The following is a 21,649-nucleotide window of genomic DNA, read 5'->3' on the forward strand; positions in this document are numbered from 1 at the left end:
CAACATCAGTATCCCGTACCTGCCTTCTCTCCAACAACTTTATGCAAGGGATGTGTAGCAAGGAACTGTAGATGCCGGTTTACACCGTAGATAGACACAAAGTGCTGGAGTAACACAGCGGGGTCAGGCAGCATCTCTTGCGAGATGCTGCCTGACCCCGCTGTGTTACTCCAGCACTTTGTGTCTCTCCTTGGCATGGACCAGCATCTGCAGTTTTCCTTGCTTCTGCTAACTTGGTGAGACCTGATGTCTTCATCTTACCTGTGCCAGGAAATCCCTTTGACTGCGGATGGCATGGTTGAATCTTTTGATGAACAACGCCTTGAACTGCTGCCTGACAAGCTCTCCGCCCTTGATTTGTCTGGAGCCTTTCCCGTCAGTCCCAGCGGGTGGCTGCTGGCCTGTGGGATCAGGGGACGCCTCGGCCGTGGCTGGGTGCGAACTGCCCGCTGCCGGCTGTCCGTTCGGTTTCGCCTCGGACGTTTCTCTTGTCATGTTTTGTGCCTTCTCCGCAGCTGGGCTGTTCTGGGGCCCCTCCTTGGCTGCGAGGTTACATTCAGAGTGAAGACAGTGTTTAAAACGTTTGCATAGAGCATCGGAAATAAGCTGGCTTTATTTCCTGAAATATGATCGGAAACGATAGGGTGGCACCATGGCGCAGTGGTAGAGTTGCTGCCTTACAGCGCCAGAGACCCAGGTTCGATCCTGACTACACGTGCTGTCTGTGCAGAGTTTGCGGGTTTTATCTATAACCGGTTTATAGACAACAGGCAATAGGTGCAGGAATAGGCCATTCGGCCCTTCGAGCTAGCACCGCCATTCACTGTGATCATGGCTGATCAGTACCCCGTTCCTGCCTTCCCCCCATATCCCCTGACTCCGCTATCTTTAAGAGCCCTAGCTAGTTGATCCCGTGACCTGCATGTGTTTTCTCTGAGTTCTTCGATTTCCTCCCACACTCCAAAGACGTCAGGTTTGGAGGTTAATTGGGTTGGTTAATTGTAGATTAATTTACATTGGAATGTAATAATGTCCCTAGTGTGGTTGTGTTAACGTGCGGGCATCGTTGGTCGGCACGGACTCAGTAGGCCAAATGGCCAGTTTCTGTGTTGTATCTCTAAACCAAACTAAACACAGTGGACAGGGCTGGGCTCAGGTAACTCACTGTGCTCCTCATGGTCTACCAGACTGTGTGTTCTCCACGGGGCTATGCATTGCTGTCAGGCTGCTTATCCACCAGTCTTTCTTTCCGCTGGATTGCTTACAGTCCTGGTCTACGGGAGTTTAGCTTAGTTTAGTGATACAGCGTGGAAACAGGCCCAGCGAGTCTGCGCTAACCAGCGATCCCCACACACTAACACTATCCTACACACACTGGGGATAATTTACAATCAGACCAAGCCAATTAAACCTACAAACCTGTACGTCTTTGTAATGTGGGAGAAAACTGGAGATCCCGGAGAAAACCCACGCAGGTCACAGAGAGAACGTACAAACTAAATACAGACAAGCAACCATAGTTAAAGCCCTGTCCCACTGTACAAGTTCATTCAAGAGTTCTCCCGAGTGTTCCCTGATTCATACTCAGAGATTTACGGTAATGGCCGCTCGTCGGTACTCGGGGCTCTCGTGGACATTTCTCAACACGTTGAAAAAAGAGAAAAGCTTTTTGGTTGCGTGCTATCCAGTCAGCAGAACAGGCACATGTTGAAAAATCTTCACGAGTCTTCCCAAGCTTATCGCGTTTCCCGAGTACCTGCCGTTAGCGTTAACGAGCCACTAAGAGACGTCCCCGAGCTCCGACGTACCTGCTACGTACATTCTACGTGCTTACCACGAGTTTGATTTCGGGATTAAACTCGGGAGAGCTCTTGAATTAACTCGTACAGTGGAACAGGGCCATTAGGATTGAACCCGGGTCTCTGGCGCTGTAAAGCAGCAATACTACCGCGGCACCACTGTGACGTGCCTGTTCAGTGGGGTGCTTATAGTTCACAAGTCTACTCACAGTCCAGGGGCGACTACTTCACAATTCACTGTTATTGCTTATGGTCCACTGAGCTGCCATCTTTCACTGCTCTCTCATAGGTGACTGGGCAGCTTACAATGTGCTGGGCTAAATATGGGCTCTCAACCCCTAGAGAGTAGTCCTGAGCTACCATCTACCTCATTGAAGAACCTCAGGCTATCTTTAATTGGACTTTATTCCCTTTATCCTGTATCCTTTAAGGATAAGGGGGAAATCTTTTAGGACCGAGATGAGTAAAAACATTTTTCACACAGAGAGTGGTGAATCTCTGGAACTCTCTGCCACAGAAGGTAGTTGAGGCCAGTTCATTGGCTATATTTAAGAGGGAGTTGGATGTGGCCCTTGTGGCTAAAGGGATCAGGGGATATGGAGAGAAGGCAGGTACAGGATACTGAGTTAGATGATCAGCTTGGATGATCAGATGATTCCGTCCCCCTTTGTTTAATCATTCTGTATTTCCTGATTATTCTGTATCTTCTCTCTTTCTATTTTTTTTTTTTTTTTTTTTTTTTTTCTTGTTTTTTCTCATTATGTACAACTACTACGGACCGACGCAAAACTGCATTTCGTTGTACTGATACTTGTATTTGTGCGATGACATTAAAGTTGAATTGAATTGAATTGAATTGAATATTGAATGGCGGTGCAGGCTCGAAGGGCTGAATGGCCTACTCCTGCACCTATTTTCTATGTTTCTATCTGTACACTGTGGATGGCTCGATTGCCATCTTGTAGAGTCTTTCTGCTGACTGGATAGCACGCAACCAAAAAGCTTTTCTCTGTACCTTGGTACATGTGACAATAAACAAAACTAAACTCAATCCACTGTCTCCAAGTGTCTTTCCATGAAACGTTCCACACAAGTGGCTATGACTTAACCTGTGGCTTAATGGATGGCTTTCACAATGGAATCTAGGAATTAATAAGTTGAAGTCAAAAATATTTTGAGAATGTTTACAATCTTACTCTTTTTAATCCTTAGGGTGTATCAGTTTTGTGTTCTTTATATAGGGCAGCACAGTGGTGCAGCGGTAGAGTTGTTGTCTTACAGCGCCGGAGGCACGGATTCGATCCTGACTACGGGCGCTGTCTGTACAGTTTGTACCCCGTGTTCTCCCAATGACAGCTCCGGTTCCCTCCCACACTACAAATACGTTCAGGTTTGCCGGTTAATTGGTTCGGTGATAATTGTAAATTGTCCCTCGTGTGTAGGATAGTGCTTGTGTGTGCGGATCGCTGGTTGGCATCGACTGGGTGGGCCAAAGGGCCTGTTTCTGCGCTGTATCTCTAAAGTAAACTAAACTAAACATTCAAATTCCCAATCTGAGGCTGTTAAATCCTCAACTGAAATAGTGTAGAGAAGAACTACAGTACAGTTCCATTGCAACAGTGGACTGTGCTGGAAAAATCTGGGCCGTAGGAAAGATGTTGCCAAGTTGGAGAGGGGACAGAGAAGATTTACGAGGATGTTGCCAGGACTGGAGGGTCTGAGCTATAGGGGGAGGTTGAGTAGGCAGGGACTCCTTGGAGCGCAGGAGGATGAGGGTTAATCTTATAGAGGTGTATAAAATCATGAGAGGAATAGGTCGGGCAGATGCGTTGAGTCTCCTGCCCAGAGTAGGTGAATCGAGGACCTGAGGAGATAGGTTTATGGTGACGGTGAAAAAATTTAATAGGAATCTAAGGGATAACCTTTTCTCTCAGAGGGTGGTGGGTGTACAGAACAAGCCACCAGAGGAGGTAGTTGAAGCAGGGACTATCCCAACAGTTAGACAGGTACATGGATAGGACAAGTTTGGAGGGATATGGACCAAACACAGGCAGGTAGGACTAGTGTAGCTGCAACATGTTGGCCGGTGTGGGCTAAGGGCCTGTTTCCACGCTGCATTACTCTATTTGACTTGTAGTGAGGTGATTGAAAGGTAGTCAGACTAATAATAATGAAACAATCACAGGCAATGAGCCAAACTAACCACTGGTAATGGTTCAAATGTGCAATTTGGAATTGTTTTCAGGAAGGTGTTCCAACAAAAACATCGTAGATGAATAAAGATAAAGTCATTTAAATCGTGCAGGAATTAAGACTGGGAATGACACAAGGTATTGGAGTAACTCAGCGGGTCGGGAGAACATGGATAGGTGACGTTTCACAGAGTGTTGGAGTAACTCAGCGGGTCGGGCAACATCCCTGGAGAACATGGGTAGGTGACGTTTGGAGTCTGGATAGTTTGCAGAGGTGGGATGAAGGAAATGGTTGGAAGTGTTGTTTGATATTTCTTGGTGCATGAGATCTTTCTTCATCCAAGAATATTTTGTGAATTAAAGGGAATATCGCAGGCAAAATATGGATGAAATATACCGGCAGAGGTGACTTTACTCCAAAAAGCAAGGTTAGGGAAATGAAATGAATTATTTCCATTTAAAGGGGATGTATTTGGAAGTGACAGCATTTCTGCCAGTATCTACCTTCTCCTTTCACAAGAAAACTAGAATCAGGCACGGCATTGTAGCACAGCGCCAGAGACCCAGGTTCGATCCTGACTACGGGTGCTGTCTGCACGGAGTTTGTACGTTCTCCCTGTGACTTGCGTGCGTTTTCTCCGGGATCTTCGGTTTCCTCCCACACTCCAAAGACGTACAGACTTGAAGGTTAATTGGCTTGGAGTAAATATCAAATGTCCCTAGTGTGTGAAGGATACTGTTAATATGTGGGAACTGCTGGTCGATGCAGACTCGCTGGGCTGAAGGGCCTGTTTCTGCACTGTATCTCTAAATTAATAAACTATGAAGCATAAAACCTGCTTGATTGACCAAACTTCACAACCCTAACACTCACTGCCCCACGACCGATGCAGCGTGGTCAATTGTGTAATATCTAAGTGTATTGGCCAATATCACATACAAGGAATTTGCCTTGGTGTTGCCCGCAAGTGACAAAGTACTGTCACTGTATGTCATGTTTGCACTTGTGGGCGGAGCACCAAGCTCCTTGCCCGTGAATAGTGACACTTACATTCATTCATTCATCATTCAATCATTCATTCATGCATTCATCATACATTCATTCATTCAATCATTTATTCATGCATACATTCATACATTCAGTCATTCATTCATCCATTGATTCATTCATACATCCATTCATTCATCATTCATTCATTCATTCATTCATTCATTCATTCATACATGCATGCATTCATTCAGTCATTCATTCATTCATTCATTCATTCATTCATTCATTCATTCATTCATCCATTCATTCATTCATTCATTCATGCATTCAATCATTCATTCATTCATTCAATCATTCATTCAATCATTCATTCATTCATCCATTGATTCAATTCATTCATTCATTCATCCATTCATTCATTCATTCTACGAGATGCATTGATACAATTTACAGGACTGCTTCACAACGTGTCGGTGGGCCGAAGGGACTGTTTCTGTGCTGTATCTCTAAACTAAACTAAACTAATCTAAAGAAAAAGAGTTTTGAATTTCAGTGTAATTATGTTTGCAGGATGTCTGAAAGGTTATTTTGTGATTTAATGAGAGGATGCATCAGGCAGTCGGGTAATTAGATGTAATTACACATCTTGACATCAATGAGACATCACAGTTCCAGAGCCCCTGTGTACCTTCTCTTTCATCTAAAACTTGTTTGAAAGTGTCTCCTGCACCAGACGTCTTAAATTATCACTCTCTGGATGCTGATGAGAGGATGCTGTACCGAGCCGTGGGCAATGATAGCAGCAAACACTCTTTGTTTTTAGTTTTTAGTTTTCAGTTTTGGTTTTAGAGATACAGCCTGTTTCGACGAATGCAATCGATCTGGCGTGCACAATCAATGAGATCAAATAGAACAAGTTGTCATACAACTTTAGGCTGTGCACGCCATACGCAAGAAGAAGAAGAAGGAGAAGGAGAAGAAGGGGAAGCGTGGAAAAAGGGCCCTTCGGCCCACTGAGTCTGCACTGACCGACGATCACCTGTGCACTAGTTCTATGCTACACACGAGGGAAAGTTTACAGACACACACCAATTTTAATTTAGTTTAGAGATACAGTGCAGAAACAGGCACTATCACTATCGGCCCACCGAGTCCACACCGACCAGCGATCCCCGCACATTAACAGTATCCTACACACACTAGGGACAATTTACATTTACACCAAGCCAATTAACCTACATACCTGTACGTCTTTGGAGTGTGGGAGGAAACCGAAGATCTCGGAGAAAACCCACTTGGTCACGGGGAGAACGTACAAACTCCGTACAGACAGCACCCGTAGTCGGGATCGAACCCGGGTTTCTGTAAGGCAGCAACTCTACCACTGCGCCACCGTGGCTGCCCAATTGACCTACAAACCCGCACGTCTTTTGGAATGTGGGAGGAAACAGGAGCAGCCGGAGAAAACCCACGCGGTCACAGGGAGAAGTTACAAATTCTGCACAGACAGCACCCGTAGTCAGGATCGAACCTGGAGCTGTGAAGCAGCAGCTCTACCGCTGAGCCAATATGCTACCCCTGTGGAGGGAACGGATAGCCAAAACTTCACGTTGGATCACTTCTTTAGACTTCTTTATTTTAAAAAACTGTTCTAAAAAGTGTGCAGGAGCAGGGGACTGGTGGCATGGGAGTCGAATTCACTGAAAGAGCCGGGGGAGATGAGAAAGCAAATGAAAGGCGTGTACAATTTCTGCCGCGTTGACAGCTACATGAGTTGACTCGGAGGAACTGAGTCAAACAGTGAAGGGAAATTCTGGAGTTAGTTACCTCGGCCAGAGAGGGTGTGGGTTTTTGGATGAAGGCTGCATGGGGAATTGGGTGGATGGATATTGGCCAGCACATTCACTCCTCATTGCACCACCACTGAGACTTGCTGTATTTGCATGCATATGGTGTATCAGGCTTGGCTCCATGATGCAAAACCCACTGCCAAGGTGCAATACACAAACGCTGGACACTTGACTGAGGCATGGCTGGATGCTCACTGTATAACTGCACCCGACACGAACCAAGGGTTCAGGGGATCGAGAGAAAGCAGATAGGCAGTGGGGAAATTACCCCACAAACCTGTCCGTTTTTTGGAATGTGGGAGGAAACCAAAGATACTGGAGAAAACCCACACAGGTCACAGGGAGAATGTACAAACTCCGTGTAGACAGCACCCTTGGTCAGGATTGAACCCAGTTCTCCGGTGTGGTAAAGCAGTAACTCTACCGCTGTGCCCACCATGCTGCCCGAAACCACATTGGTTTCACGAGTCACTGAGAACCCACAAATGGGAACAAATATTTTATGTGGGGGGTGTGGGGGGGGGGGGGGGGGGGGGGAGGTAGTTGGAGACAAATTTTTCTAATCTTTTACCTCGACGGAGATGCAAATATTTTCTGTATCGCCATCTCCGTCCGCACTGCGGCCTAACATCGAGGAGTTGGCGGCCTTTGCTGGAGCCCGATTTCGAGAGCTCCACCGTGGGGAGCCTACTGGACTTTATACATTGCGGAACCCATGATCCCTTTGCCAGGGATCGACCTCGGAGCTCCAACCGTGGGTGCTTGCGGACTCAACATCACGGAGCCCATGGTCTCCGCTCAGAGACCGACATCGGGAACTCCAAGCTGCGGGAGTTTCGACCGCCCCAACGCGGGAGTTTCGACCGCCCCAACGCGGGAGTTTCGACCGCCCCAACGGGAGTTTCGACCACCCCAACGCGGGAGTTTCGACCGCCCCAACGCGGCAGTTTCGACCGCCCCAATGCGGGAGTTTCGACCGCCCCAACGCGGGAGTTTCGACCGCCCCAACGCGGGAGCTTCGATCGCCCCAACGCGGGAGCTTCGATCGCCCCGACCGCGGGACAAATAAAGAGGAAGAAGACTGGACTTTATTACCTTCCATCACAGTGAGGAATGTGGGGAATCAGCTGTGGTGGATGTTTATGTTAACTTTTATGTAGTTGTATGTCTTGTTGCTTGTTTTTCATGCGGCTACATAGTCATTCGCATATCACTGTACCTTAATTGGTACATATGACAATAAAAGATCTTTGAAACCCTTGAACCCTTCTCTTGGTTCCAAAAGACTGCTGATGAGGTAGAATGAAATGTAAAACGTTGGAACAGAATTGTAGCTGGGTCCTGGGTGACCCACTGCTGCCCCTAATTCACGTGTTCATACTTTGACATTCATATACTGTACATGAACATCTATGAAGCATCAGCACTTATATGACCATATTTTTGTTCGTGTTTATCACCGGCTTTCCTTCATTCACAACATTCCATTACTTCTGGTCCATTCGTACAAATAAATATTTTTTTTTCTCCTGGGTTGTTACTAAATAATTTCCAAGGGTGCAGCTCATTCCAATCTTTGATCTTACAACCTTTAAAGTAGATGTTGAGGGGTTTTTAAAAGCTGGAGCCAAAAAAATATGAATTTGAAGCAATTAGCGTATTTAACCTGTAATGATTACTATTTACACTCTGTGAGTAGAGCAGGTTTGATTAACTTTTTTTGTTAGAAGGTGAAGAAGAAAGGAGCAAATCACACAAATAATATGGTTCATTGTGAAGGCATTTCTGCAGCCTGTCTAGAGATAGCGGAAATGTAAAAATATAGTGAGTTTTAATCTCTCCCATCTCTCAACGAGGTTGAGGTTTTTCTATGTAAACCTTATTCTATGAAAGAAAGTGCCGAGAATTCTTCAAAGTGTGAGTAGTGTGAGTAACTTGGTTTAGTTTAGTTTTGAGCTGAAGTGCGGAAACAGACATTTTGGCCCACCAGAATTTTGGCCCATGCCGACCAGCAATCCACACACACAAGCACTATCCTATACACACACGAGGGACTATTTACAACTTACCGAAGCCAATTAACCTACTAACTTGGCCGAATATTTAGAAACATAGAAAACATAGAAAATAGGTGCAGAAGTAGGCCATTCGGCCCTTCGAGCCTGCATCGCCATTCGATATGATCATGGCTGATCATCCAACTCAGTATCCCATCCCTGCCGTCTCACCATACCCCTGATCCCTCTAGCCACAAGGGCCACATCTAACTCCCTCTTAAATATAGCCAAATACAGCCTCTTAAATATATTTCTGGCGGCACGGTGGCACCGTGCTGGACTTGCAGCCTAACAGAGCCGGAGACCTGGGTTCGATCCTGACTGCGGGCGCTAATCTGTACAAAGTTTGTACGTTCTCCCTGTGACCGCGTGTGTTTTCCCCGGGTGCTCCAGTTTCTTCCCACACTCCAAAGGCGTGCAAGTTTGTAGTTCAATTGGCTGCTGTAAATTGGATGCAAAACTGGGACGATGGGTGACCGGTGGTTGGCGTGGGCTCGGTGGACTCGGTGGGCTGAGGGGGCCTGTTTCCACGCTGTATCTCTAAGCTGAAACTAATACGGATCTGGAGAATATTCCCTCATGCTCACCATCCTGGGCCTCAACATCCACAACTGTTGCCTTTTGTTCCACTCCAACGGCTGCTTGTGACGTTCTTGAGATGCGACAGCCTTGCAGAGGCCACGATGAACAAAGGATATAAAAACACACAAACAAAAATGTAGCGACTTCAACCAAGCTGTGGCCAGGGCACTCCTCCTCAGAGTTGGGTACCACCCAGATGGTCTGTCTCACTATCGAGTTTACCCGTTACAACGCGAAATATGAGGTGATAACAGTGTGTCCGATGTACTGGGAGATTTGTGAACGATAGGAACAACAGTAGCCCAGTGGTAGAGTTACTGCCTCACAGCCCCAGAGACCCGATTCAATCCTAACCTCGGGTGCTGTCTTTGTGGAGTTTGCACGTTCTCCCTGTGACCACCTGGATTTCCTCCGGGTGCTCCAGTTTCCTCCCCAAGATGTGCGGGTCTGTAAATTGCCCCTCGTGTATAGGGGGTGGATGAGAAAGATGGATAACAAAGAACTAGAGGGAATGGGTGATTGATGGTTGGCCTGGACTTGGTGTGCTAAAGGGCCTCTTACCATGCTGTATCTCTAGACTAAATGGAACCAACCCATGACAGAAGAATAAGGGAGGTAAAAGAGAGCATGTTGAAAGGTGAATTAAAGTTACACACATAGACATGGCAGGGAAGAGAAAAAAAAATAGATTGATAGGGAGAAAAAGAGTCCCGATGTTGGGGGAGTCCAGAACCAGGGGCCACAGTTTAAGAATAAGGGGTAAGCCATTTAGAACGGAGACGAGGAAACACTTTTTCGCACAGAGTCTGTGGAATTCTCTGCCTCAGAGGGCGGTGGAGGCCGGATCTCTGGATACTTTCAAGATAGAGCTAGATAGGGCTCTTAAAGATAGCGGAGTCAGGGGATATGGGGAGAAGGCAGGAACGGGGTACTGATTGGGGATGATCAGCCATGATCACATTGAATGGTGGTGCTGGCTCGAAGGGCCGAATGGCCTACTCCTGCACCTATTGTCTATTGTCTATTGTCCAAAGTGACTTTTAAAAGCAATTGACATTCTAAAAGTCTCTTTAGATCAATTCATTAGCACTTGAGTCAGGTTCCAGTTGAAATTAAAGATAGATTTAAAATGCTGGAGTAACTCAGCGGGTCAGGCAGCATCTCTGGAGAGAAGGAATGGGTGACGTTTCGGGTTGAGACCTTTCTTCATACTGTCGGTCAGTCTTGACCTGAAACGTCACCCATTCCTTCTCTCCAGAGATGCTGCCTGTCCCGCTGAGTTACTGCAGCATTTTGTGTCTAATCATCTTCTGTTTAAACCAGCATCTGCAGTTCCTTCCTGCACATCCAGTTTAAATTAATGAAGTCTGCATTAAAAGGATTGTTTAGCATTGAATTAAAAATGAGCAAGTTTTCAAATAGGTCCTTCTGCTGTCAGTTTCCATCTTTCTTAGTGTTACTCACTTAGACTTTGATTCACATACAAAAGGGTCTATAATATGCCTGAATTGGAAGAATATACCAACGTTGCAAAATTGATCAAATGTGTAGGAAGGAACTGCAGATGCTGGTTTAAACCGAAGATAGACACAAAAAGCTGGAGTAACTCAGCGGGACAGGCAGCATCTCATATCAATCTGGCAAAACAGATATTCAGGAGCAGGTGATATTTCTGCTCCATAAACCTCACCAAGAACACAATTCTCTAGCCATCATGTTCCATGTGGATCGTTCAGAGATGTTTTATTTACCTGATTTGAGAGCAGCATCTTCAGTAGCCTTCAGGAATATCTGCAGGTTAGAAAATAATCACATTGAATTACTGCAGCAGATTAAGTGCAGGTGCTGTGGTACTTAAATTCCACTAATCTAGAATTACATAGACACATAGAAAATAGGTACAGGAGTAGGCCAATCGGCCCTTTGAGCCAACACCGCCATTCAATATCATCACGACTGATCATCCAAAATCAGTACCCTGCTCCTACCTTCTCCCCATATCCCTTGATTCCATTAGCCCTAAGAGCTAAATCTAACTCTCTCTTGAAAACATCCATTGAATTGGCCTCCACTGTCTTCTGTGGCAGAGAATTCCACATATTCACAACTCTCTGGGTGAAAAAGTGTTTCCTCATCTCAGTCCTAAATGGCCTACCCCTTATTCTTAAACTGTGACCCCTGGTTCTGGACTCCCCCAACATCAGAAACATTTTTCCTGCATCCAGCCTACCCAATGCCTTAAGAATTTTGTATGTTTCTACAAGATCCCCTCTCCTAAATTCCAGTGAATGTAAGCCCAGTCGATCCATTCTTTCACATTATGTCGGTCTCGCCATCCCAGGAATTAAACTGATGAACCTACGCTGTACTCCCTTGATAGCAAGAATTAGAAAGTGTCCATCAGGAATGGCAACTGTGACTGTAGGATTATTGCAAGAAGTCCCTGATATGCTTCAAAGAAAGACTCCGCCTCAGCCGTGAATTGTTTCTCATCTCCCGGACTCAGCCACGCACTTCCGAGACAAAATAAGGTTAGAGCCATAAATGGCAGCCCTTGGACTATTTTTAATCAGATTATCTTTAATCTGGGTAGTGATTGTGGAGAGGATGTTTCCACTGGTGGGAGAGTGTAGGACCAGAGGTCATAGCCTCAGCATGAAAGGACGCACCTTTAGCAAGCAGATGAGGAGGAATTTCTTTAGTCAGAAAGGTTGTGAATTTGTGGAATTCATTGCCACAGACGGCTGTGGAGGCCAAGTCAATAGATATTTTTAAGACAGAGATTGACAGATTCTTGGTTGGTAAGGGTGTCAGGAGTTGTGGGTTGAAGGCAGGAGAATGGGGTTGAGAGGGAAAGATAGATCAGCCATGATTGAATGGCAGAATAGACTTGATGGGCCAAATGGCCTCATTCTGCTCCTAGAATTTACGAACTTAATCAGATTTTATTGGACTTTATCTTGCACCAAATGTTATTCCCTTTATCTTGTATCTGTACACTGTGGACGGCTTGATTATAATCACATATAGTCTTTCTGCCAACATGATAGCCCACAACAAAAAAAGCTTTTCACTGTACCTCGGCACACGTGGCAATAAACTAAACAAAACTACATTTAAAAATGTATCACGTGGCCATGGTAGAATGAAGGGGTGGGGGGTTCCCCACTGAAACTTGTGTCCAGCACAAAGATGATTCACTCACACCCACCCACAGCTGTTGGTTGCAAAACCTCACACCCACAAATGAGCAGTGAAAATTCTTTCAGAAAGTGTTTGAGGTTGGTAGGAACTTTTTTTGCAGAGGCGTGAAGATTTCAAAACGAGAAAGTATGTGTAACACGCGCTCCTTGTCAACGATGCTGTGACCAGTTGCGGAGTGTAGGTTAGGAACTGCAGCTGAGGGTTTGGTCACTAACACCCAGGGGTCTGGACTAATGAATCACTGATGTGAGTTTGCAGCCTGGCGTGGTGGCTGGAGAATTTAAATTCATGCACCACAGAAACGGGCCTTTTGGCCCCACTGGAGCCCCCACCCATTCAACACTAGTTTAGTTCAGACACGAAATGCTGGAGCAACTCAACGGGTCAGGCAGCATCTCAGGAGAAAAGGAATAGGTGACGGTTCAGGTGGAGACCCTTGTTCAGAATGAGAGTCAGGGGAGAGGGAAACGAGAGGTACAGTTCTTGATTCGTACAGGTGCCAGAGATTATGGGGAGAGGGAGGTTAGGGGGGAGAGATAGATCATCCATGATTGAATGGCGGAGTAGACTTGATGGGCCGAACGGCCTAAATCTACTCCTATTTCTTGTGACCTTATGACCTCATGAGAATAAAGCAGAGCCTGCACCGATGACACAGGAAAGGTGGAGCCCACATATATTCAGATTCAGATTTAAATAGTCCACTGTTGGCTGTGGATGAGGTGATAATGAAGGGATATGAACTTCTGCCCTGGCAGAGCCCTCCGCAGCCTGCCTACATTCTCATTGTCCCCCAGTCCCACACAGCCCGGGTTTAGCCTCTCTCCAAAATCCATGAACAGAACTGCCCTGGCAGAACGGTTCCTGTAGACCCTCGACCCTCAAAGAGAACAAGCTTTACCTCCTATCTGCCTAAAATGGGCAACCCCTTTTTCAAAAGACAACACTTAGGTCAAGATTTTAAATCGGTGACCTGTTAGTTGAGAGGATCAGAGCCTTTGTGTCTTGTCTCCAACTAGCGGTTAACTACATTTTTCTACGGACGCAGCTCTGGTGAAAACTGCAGTCGGCTGCCAATGCGTTGCTGGTCAGAGTAGCCTCCTGGAATAGGTACCACTCAGCCTCACCTCCTCCAGCGAGGTGTCGGACACACCAAAGCTGCTGAGACCCAGGTCTTGCAGCGTCTCTTCGACTTCTCGGAAGAGGCTGGCATAGGCCAGGTGCTTGATATCTTTACTGGGCAGTAGGTAGTACAGCTCCTGGCCGACATTCTCGATCAGCTGGGCCTCGGGGACGTGATGCTGGATGAGTTTTGTTAACGAGTCAACGTCGCCTGCGGAGAGATTTCGACAAGAGGTCCAGGAAGACAAAGCAGGCTGTCATTTTAGTTTAGTTCAGTTTAGAGATACAGCGCGGAAACAGGCCCTTCAGCCCACTGATCCCTGCTACGCAACGCACACAAGGAATATTTTTACATTTACTCCAAGCCAATTAACCCACAAACCTGTACGTCTTGGGAGTGTGGGAGGAAACCGAAGAGCTCGGAGTAAACCCACGCAGGTCACGGGGAGAACATACAAACTATGTACAGACATCACCCGTAGTTAGGATTGAACCCGGGTTTCTGGCGCTGTAAGGCAGCAGCTCTACTGCTGCGACACCATGCCACCATTTGCTGCAAGTTTACAAAACACAGTCAACTGTGTTCTTATTGCCCCAAACCATCCCATCAATGTTTTAGATTTAAAGGCCTTGGGTTAAACTCAACTGAGTTGGGAAACGTGACAGGCAATTTCATTGAGATTCGAGGTGTTGAGAGCTTGTTTCTTCAGGCGGGCGAATCTACAACTAGGCACTGATGTTTTAGGGTGCTACATCTCTGGAATTATCAACTCAGTCATCCGAGATTGTTCAGTGGTTGAGAACATTCAAGGGTCAGATTGATATGTTTTTGGACACTGGGAAAATTAGGAGTTAAAGGGATTGTGCGGGAAAATAAGTTGAGTGGTAGAACCAAGGAACTGCAGATGCTGGTTAATACAAAAAAAAAGATACAAAGTGCTGGAGTAACTCAGCAAGTCAGGCAACATCTCTGGAGAACATTGATAGGTATTGGATGGAGATGCTTTTTCAGACTGGGTGAGATTTCGGATCGAGACCTTTCATCAGACCGGGTGACTTTTGGGTCGAGGCGCTTCTGATCTTCAGTCTGAAGAAGGGTCACCACCTGAAACGTCACCTATCCATGTTCTCCAGAGATGCTGCTGCCTGACCCGCTGGGTTACTCCGGCACTTTGTGTCCAAAGAAGTCGAGTAAGTTGTGCGACCTTGTTAAATGATGAAGCATGAGGATGTGAGTTCTAAGAAATACAAGCCTAGCTGGTGAGCAGAATGGCCTATTTCCATACTGGAGCATGCAATGACTCCATGAAATGACTGCAATGTTGGCATTCATCTGCTGAGGTTTGATCAAGCACACTATTTTTACATAACCATTAACCTTTAGCTTTTAAATATGTCAATGTCAGTTAAAATAGTACACGTTAGGGTGCCATATTTGAAAGGGATTGTACTTTTGTCTGTTAATTTCATGCATATCTATTTTGGGATCATTTTCATTATAAAGGAATAATCGATGATTGAAATTGCATACATGTCCAGTGGGATAAATAATGGGGGATAATTTTGATGGTTATTAAGATATCCTTTTCTATCCTTCACTATTTCATTTAAAATAGTGTATTATGGTCAACGACACAATCATAGTATCTGTGGGTTAAGGGTGGCACAGTGGCACAGCTGATAAAGCTGCTGCCTTACCATGTCAGAGGCCCTAGTTCGATCCTGACCTTGGGTGCTATGCGTCTATGTTTGTGTGTGGACTTTGCAAGTTCTCCTTGTGACACAGAACTAACGTGAACGAGTGATTGATGGTCGACATTTGCTCATTCGGCCGAAGGACCTGGTTCCATGCTGCAATTCTTTGGAGCGCAAAAGGTTAAGGGGGGACTTGATAGAGGTCTTTAAAATGATGAGAGGGATAGACAGAGTTGACGTGGATAAGTTTTTTCCATTGAGAGTAGGGAAGATTCAAACAAGAGGACATGATTTGAGAATGAAGGGACAGAAGTTTAGGGGTAACATGAGGGGGAACTTCTTTACTCAGAGAGTGGTAGCTGTGTGGAATGAGCTTCCAGTGGAAGGGGTGGAGGCAGGTTTGATTTTATCATTTAAAAATAAATTGGATAGGTATATGGACGGGAAAGGAATGGAGGGTTATGGTCTGAGTGCAGGTAGATGGGACTAGGGGAGAATAGGTGTTCGGCATGGACTCGAAGGGCCGAGATGGCCTGTTTCCGTGCTGTAATTGTTATATGTCTAAATCAAAAAAATAAATCTGGCAGATTTAGGTTTCTAACTGTTAAAAAAAAAGTTATTTTCAGTCAACACAACAACATGAAATGAAAAGTCTAGAAATGGAGGCAAATAGCTAGCTACGTGACAGGGTGGGATTAAAACTAGTCACTAGATTATTGCATGCATGCTTTGTGATATCATTTCCTGACCAGAGAACTTATAAACAGATGTAAGGAACACAAATATTTGAGAATCTACATTAAACATTTTCATATTTAACCAGCAGTCTGGAGCTTTCCATTTAGGGTTTTGTGATACAGCATGGAAACAGGCCCTTCGGCCCATTGAGTCCATGCTGACCATCGATCAGCCTTTCATATTGAGTCTATACTATCCCACTTTCTCATCGACTCCCAGACACTAGTGGCAAATTTTACGGAGGCCAATTGATTAACCTAAAATCTGCACGTCTTTGGGATGTGGGAGAAACCCAATGTGGTTACAGGGAGAACGTGCAAACTCCGCACGCATAGCACCCGAGGTCAGGATCGAACATGGGTCTCTGGTGCTGTGAGGCAGCAGCTCGACCAGCTGTACCACTGTGCACCTCCCAATGAGATCCACTGTTGTTGCTATCATTCACTAATCTCCCAGTACATGAGATTCACCGTTGTCACCTCCTGTTTAGTTTAGTTTAGTTTAGAGATACAGCGAGGAAACAGGCCCTTTGGCCCACTGAGTCCGTACCGACCAGCGATCCTCTCACACTTATGCCCCTGTCCCACTTAGGAAACCTGAACGGAAACCTCTGGAGACTTTGCGCCCCACCCAAGGTTTCCGTGCGGTTCCCGGAGGTTGCAGGTGGTTGCCGGAGGTTGCAGGTAGTGGAAGCAGGTAGGGAGACTGATAAAAACCTCCGGGAACCGCACGGAAACCTTGGGTGGGGCGCAAAGTCTCCAGAGGTTTCCGTTCAGGTTTCCTAAGTGGGACAGGGTCATTATACGATCCTACACACACGAGGGGACAATTTGCTTTTGTACCGGGCTAAGTAACCCACAAACCTGTAAGTATTTGGAGTGTATGAAGAAACCAAAGGTCGCGGTGAAAACCCACCCAGGGTCACGGGGAGAACGTACACACTCCGAAAAGGTGAGCACCCGTAGCCGGGATTGAACCCGGGTCTCTGGCGCTGTCAGCGCTGTAAGACAGCAACTCTACCGCTGCACCACACTGTGCCACCCTAACCTGTGGACAGTGGGTCTGGAATAGATGCCACGCCGCAGAGAGAAATGATCCCACTCACATGCATGGGTCGGATGGTCTAATACTAGCAAGGATAGAGGGGGAGAGAGGGCATGTGAACCTTACCATCTAGTTCTTCATCTGGAAGGGTCTCATCAAGTGGGAAACAGTTGGAGCAGGCACAGCTACAGCCTGGTGCACAGGTGCAGGTCGGCTGAGGCAGTCGATGGGTGAAAGAACAGCAAAGATCACTCAATCTGCACAGCAGCTAACATGCACAAAGCATCAGAGACATTGCAAGCTGAAAGGGTACAGAAAGGATTTACAAGGATGTTGCCAGAACTCAAGGGCCTGGGCTGTAGGGAGAGGTTGAGCAGGCTAGGACTTTATTCCTTGGAGCGCAGGAGGCTGAGGAGTGATCTTATAGATGTGTATGAAATCATGACAGGAATAGATCGGGTAAATGCACAGTCCAGAAGACAGAGGTTTAAGGTGAGAAGGGAATGATTTAATGGAAACTTGAGGGGCAAGTTTTTTACTCAAAGGCAGGTGGTATTGAACGAGCTGCAGAGGAAGTGATTGAGGCAGTTGCCTGTAGCAGCATTTAGAAGACACTTACTCGGGTGCATGGATAGGAATGTTTCAGAGGATAACAGCCCCCTCCTGCCCGTCCTCTCTTCCAGCTTTCTTCCCCCTCCCCACCCCTTCCCCAATCAGTCTGTAGAAGAACCCTGACCCAAAACATTGCCTAGCCACATTCTCCAGAGAAAATAGACACAGAAAGCTGGAGTAACTCAGCGGGTCAGGCAGCATCTCTGGAGAAAAGGAACAGGTGACTTTTCGGGTCGAGACCCTTCTTCAGACTCTGATTGTCATTCAGACTCCACATCCTCCAGAGCTGTGAACTGACCCACTGAGCTACTCCAGCACTTAGTGCTGGAAGGTGGCGGTAGGCGTCGCGGCGGCACGACTCTCGTCAGCAGCGGCCTCTGCAGCCCGTCCGTGTTTTTATTATTTTTTGTCTATGTTTCTATGTAGTTTTTGTTATTTTTTGTTGGGGTGTGTGTGTGTGTGGGGGTGGGGGTGGGAGGGAGGGGGTAACTTTTAAATCTCTCCCTGCACGGGAGACCTGACCTTTTCTTTGTCGGCTCTCCGTTGTCGTTGGGGCTGCAACGAGGAGCAGCCTCCAACAGGAGAAGACCGGGGACTCTGGTGCCGACGACTCACCTCACCGTCGCGGAGCTGGCCGAGTCCAGAACGGGTGGTGCGGTGGTGGAGCGCTGCTGCTGCTGCGGCCCGACCTCCGGAGATTCGGAGGCTGCAACTGCGGGTCTGGCGGACGGCGGCACCGGGAGCCCGCGGGTCCCTGGAGGGAGACCGCTTTTCAGGGCTCCCGCAGTGGCGACTTCTCCCGCCCGAGTTGCGGGGTTGAAGAGCTCCTGGAGCGGGGCCTGACATCACCGCCCCGCGCGGCTCGGAATGGCCGCGGGACTCTGCGAGCGCACGCCGGGTGCTCTAACACCAAGACCCGGTATGCGACCTCGCACCACCCGGCGTGGCTTTAATGGCCGCGGGACAATCGCCATCGGCAGCCGGGGGCTTTGACTTTGACTCTGACATCGGGGGGGGGGGGGGGGGGGAGAGTGCAGTGGAGAGATAAGTTTTTTTGGCCTTCCATCACAGCGATGTGATGGATGTTTATGTAAATTATGTTGTGTCTTGGGTCTATTTGTTTGTAATGTATGGCTGCAGAAACGGCATTTCGTTTGGACCTCAAGGGGACCAAATGACAATTAAATTGAATCTTGAATCTTGAATCGTGAATCTAGTGTCAAGGTTATATTGCTTCTGTGGCAACGTTTCCCCTACACAGCCTTGTGTAATTTCCTGCTTCATGAGAGGCTGCTTTACCAGAACGGGTCAGGAAAATACCTTCCCATTGACCTATGGGTGAAAGTAAATCCTCAACTCTGCTCACACATAGGGTCTGATCTGACTTAGAAACTAAAGAACCTGCATGTCGAATCTGGAGTAAAGACAGCAAATGCAATGCTAGCATTTATTTCCCGAGGGCTTGTATACAAAAGCAGGAATGTAATCCTGAGGCTCTATAAGGCGCTGGTCAGGCTGCATTTGGAATAATGTGAGCAACTTTGGGCACCATATCTGAGGAAGGATGTGCTGGCTCTGGAGAGGGTGCAGAGGAGGTTTACAAGAATGGTCCCAGGAATGAGTAGGTTAACATGTGGTGAGCTTTTGATGGCACTGGGCCTGTACTCACTGGAGTTTAGAAGAATGAGGGGGGGACATCATTGAAACTTACACAATAATGAAAGGCTTGGAGAGAGCGGATGTGGAGAGGATGTTTCCACTAGTGGGAGAGTCTAGGACTAGAGGTCATAGCCTCAGAGTTAAAGGACGTTATTCCAGGAAAGCGATGAGGAGGAATTTCTTTAGTCAGAGGGTGATGATTCTGTGGAATTCTTTGCCACAGAAGGATGTGGAGGCCAAGTCAATGGATATATTTAAGACAGAGATAGATAGATTCTTGTTTAGTATGGGTGTCAGAGATTATGGTGAGAAGGCGGGAGAATGGGGTTGGGGGGGGGGGGGTGAGATCGATCAGCCATGATTGAATGGTGGTGTGGACGATGGGCCTCATGGCCTAATTCTGCTCCTATCTTATGAACCTTTTGAGCTGCTTTAATGCGATCTGTCCTGGACACACACAGTGGAATGCCGACTTGACCAGGTACATGGATAGAAACATAGAAACATAGAAACATAGAAATTATGTGCAGGAGTAGGCCATTCGGCCCTTCGAGCCTGCACCGCCATTCAATATGCTCATGGCTGATCATCCAACTCAGTATCCCGTACCTGCCTTCTCTCCATACCCCCTAATCCCCTTAGCCACAAGGGCCACATCTAACTCCCTCTTAAATATAGCCAATGAACTGGCCTCAACTACCCTCTGTGGCAGAGAGTTCCAGAGATTCACCACTCTCTGTGTGAAAAAAGTTCTTCTCATCTCGGTTTTAAAGGATTTCCCCCTTCTCCTTAAGCTGTGACCCCTTGTCCTGGACTTCCCTAACATCGGGAACAATCTTCCTACATCTAGCCTGTCCAACCCCTTAAGAATTTTGTAAGTTTCTATAAGATCCCCTCTCAATCTCCTAAATTCTAGAGAGTATAAACCAAGTCTATCCAGTCTTTCTTCATGAGACAGTCCTGACATCCCAGGAATCAGTCTGGTGAACCGTCTCTGCACTCCCTCTATGGATAGGAAAGGTTTAGAGTGAAACAGGTCCACCCTGCCCCTCCTCTCTTCCAGCTTTATTCCCCCCCCCCCCCCCCCCCCCCCCCCCCCCCCCCCCCCCCCCCCCACTCCACAATCACTCTGTAGAAGGAACCACACCCAAAACAACACCTATCCACATTCTCCAGAGATGCTGACTGGCCCTCTGAGTTACTCCATCACTTTCTGCAAGAAGGAACTGCAGATGCTGGTTTAAACCGAAGATAGACACAAAAAGCTGGAGTAACTCAGCGGGTCAGACAGCCTCTCTGTCTTGAGAAAAGGAATGCGTGACTTTTCCGGTGGAGACCCTTCTCGATCGGAAACGTCACCTCTTTGTTTGGTGTGGAGGGATATGGGCCAAATGGGAGTAGCAGAGATGGGCATCTTGGTCAGCATGCATGGGGTGGGGCTGAAGGACCTGTTTCTGATCTGATTTAGAAAACGAAGGACCTTTCGAGCAGTTTCAAAGCCCCCTCCAGAGTGCGTGATCTTCCCTGGGGCTCGTACACAGGGACGCACTCACTGACTTACCGCTGATCCCCGCTTCATTCTCTTTACTTTCTTCATCCTGCGGACCAGGGTGAAGTAGAAACCGGAGCCAAAGCTGTTCTTCAGGAATAGAGAGGAGCCGCAGCACAGTAGCTTTCCCCGGGAAATGATGGCGATCCGATCACCGAGAAGATCGGCTTCATCCATGTGATGTGTGGAGAGGATGATTGTTCTTCCTGAGTGGAAGGACATAGAGATATTTAACATAGAAACATAGAAAATAAGTGGAGTAGGCCGTTCGGCCCTTCGAGCCTGCACCGCCATTCAATATGATCATGGCTGATCATCCAACTCAGTATCCCGTACCTGCCTTCTCTCCATACCCCCTGATCCCTTTATCCACAAGGGCCACATCTAACTCCCTCTTAAATATTACCAATGAACTGGCCTCAACTACATTCTGTGGCAGAGAATTCCAGAGATTCACCACTCTCTGTGTGAAAAATGTTTTTCTCATCTCAGTCCTAAAAGATTTCCCCCTTTATCCTTAAACTGTGACCCCTTGTTCTGGACTTCCCCAACACC

The 21,649-nt window shown here is 47.0% G+C and overlaps 1 protein-coding gene across 1 annotated transcript in view; it reads right to left on the reverse strand.

Moving 5' to 3' along the window:
- The window catches only part of abca4b (ATP-binding cassette, sub-family A (ABC1), member 4b), a 147,830-nt gene that overhangs the window by 40,855 nt on the left and 85,326 nt on the right, over nt 1-21,649 (reverse strand). The window contains exons 23-27 of the mRNA XM_055642473.1: nt 21,107-21,300; nt 17,401-17,542; nt 13,774-14,008; nt 9,477-9,676; nt 262-542 (exon numbers count right to left, since the gene is read on the reverse strand). Coding sequence (XP_055498448.1) covers nt 262-542; nt 9,477-9,676; nt 13,774-14,008; nt 17,401-17,542; nt 21,107-21,300 — 1,052 coding nt within the window. The remainder of the gene's footprint in view (nt 1-261; nt 543-9,476; nt 9,677-13,773; nt 14,009-17,400; nt 17,543-21,106; nt 21,301-21,649) is intronic.

The sequence above is a fragment of the Leucoraja erinacea genome, chromosome 10 (assembly GCF_028641065.1).
Source record: "Leucoraja erinacea ecotype New England chromosome 10, Leri_hhj_1, whole genome shotgun sequence".
Classification (NCBI taxonomy): Eukaryota; Metazoa; Chordata; class Chondrichthyes; order Rajiformes; family Rajidae; genus Leucoraja; species Leucoraja erinaceus.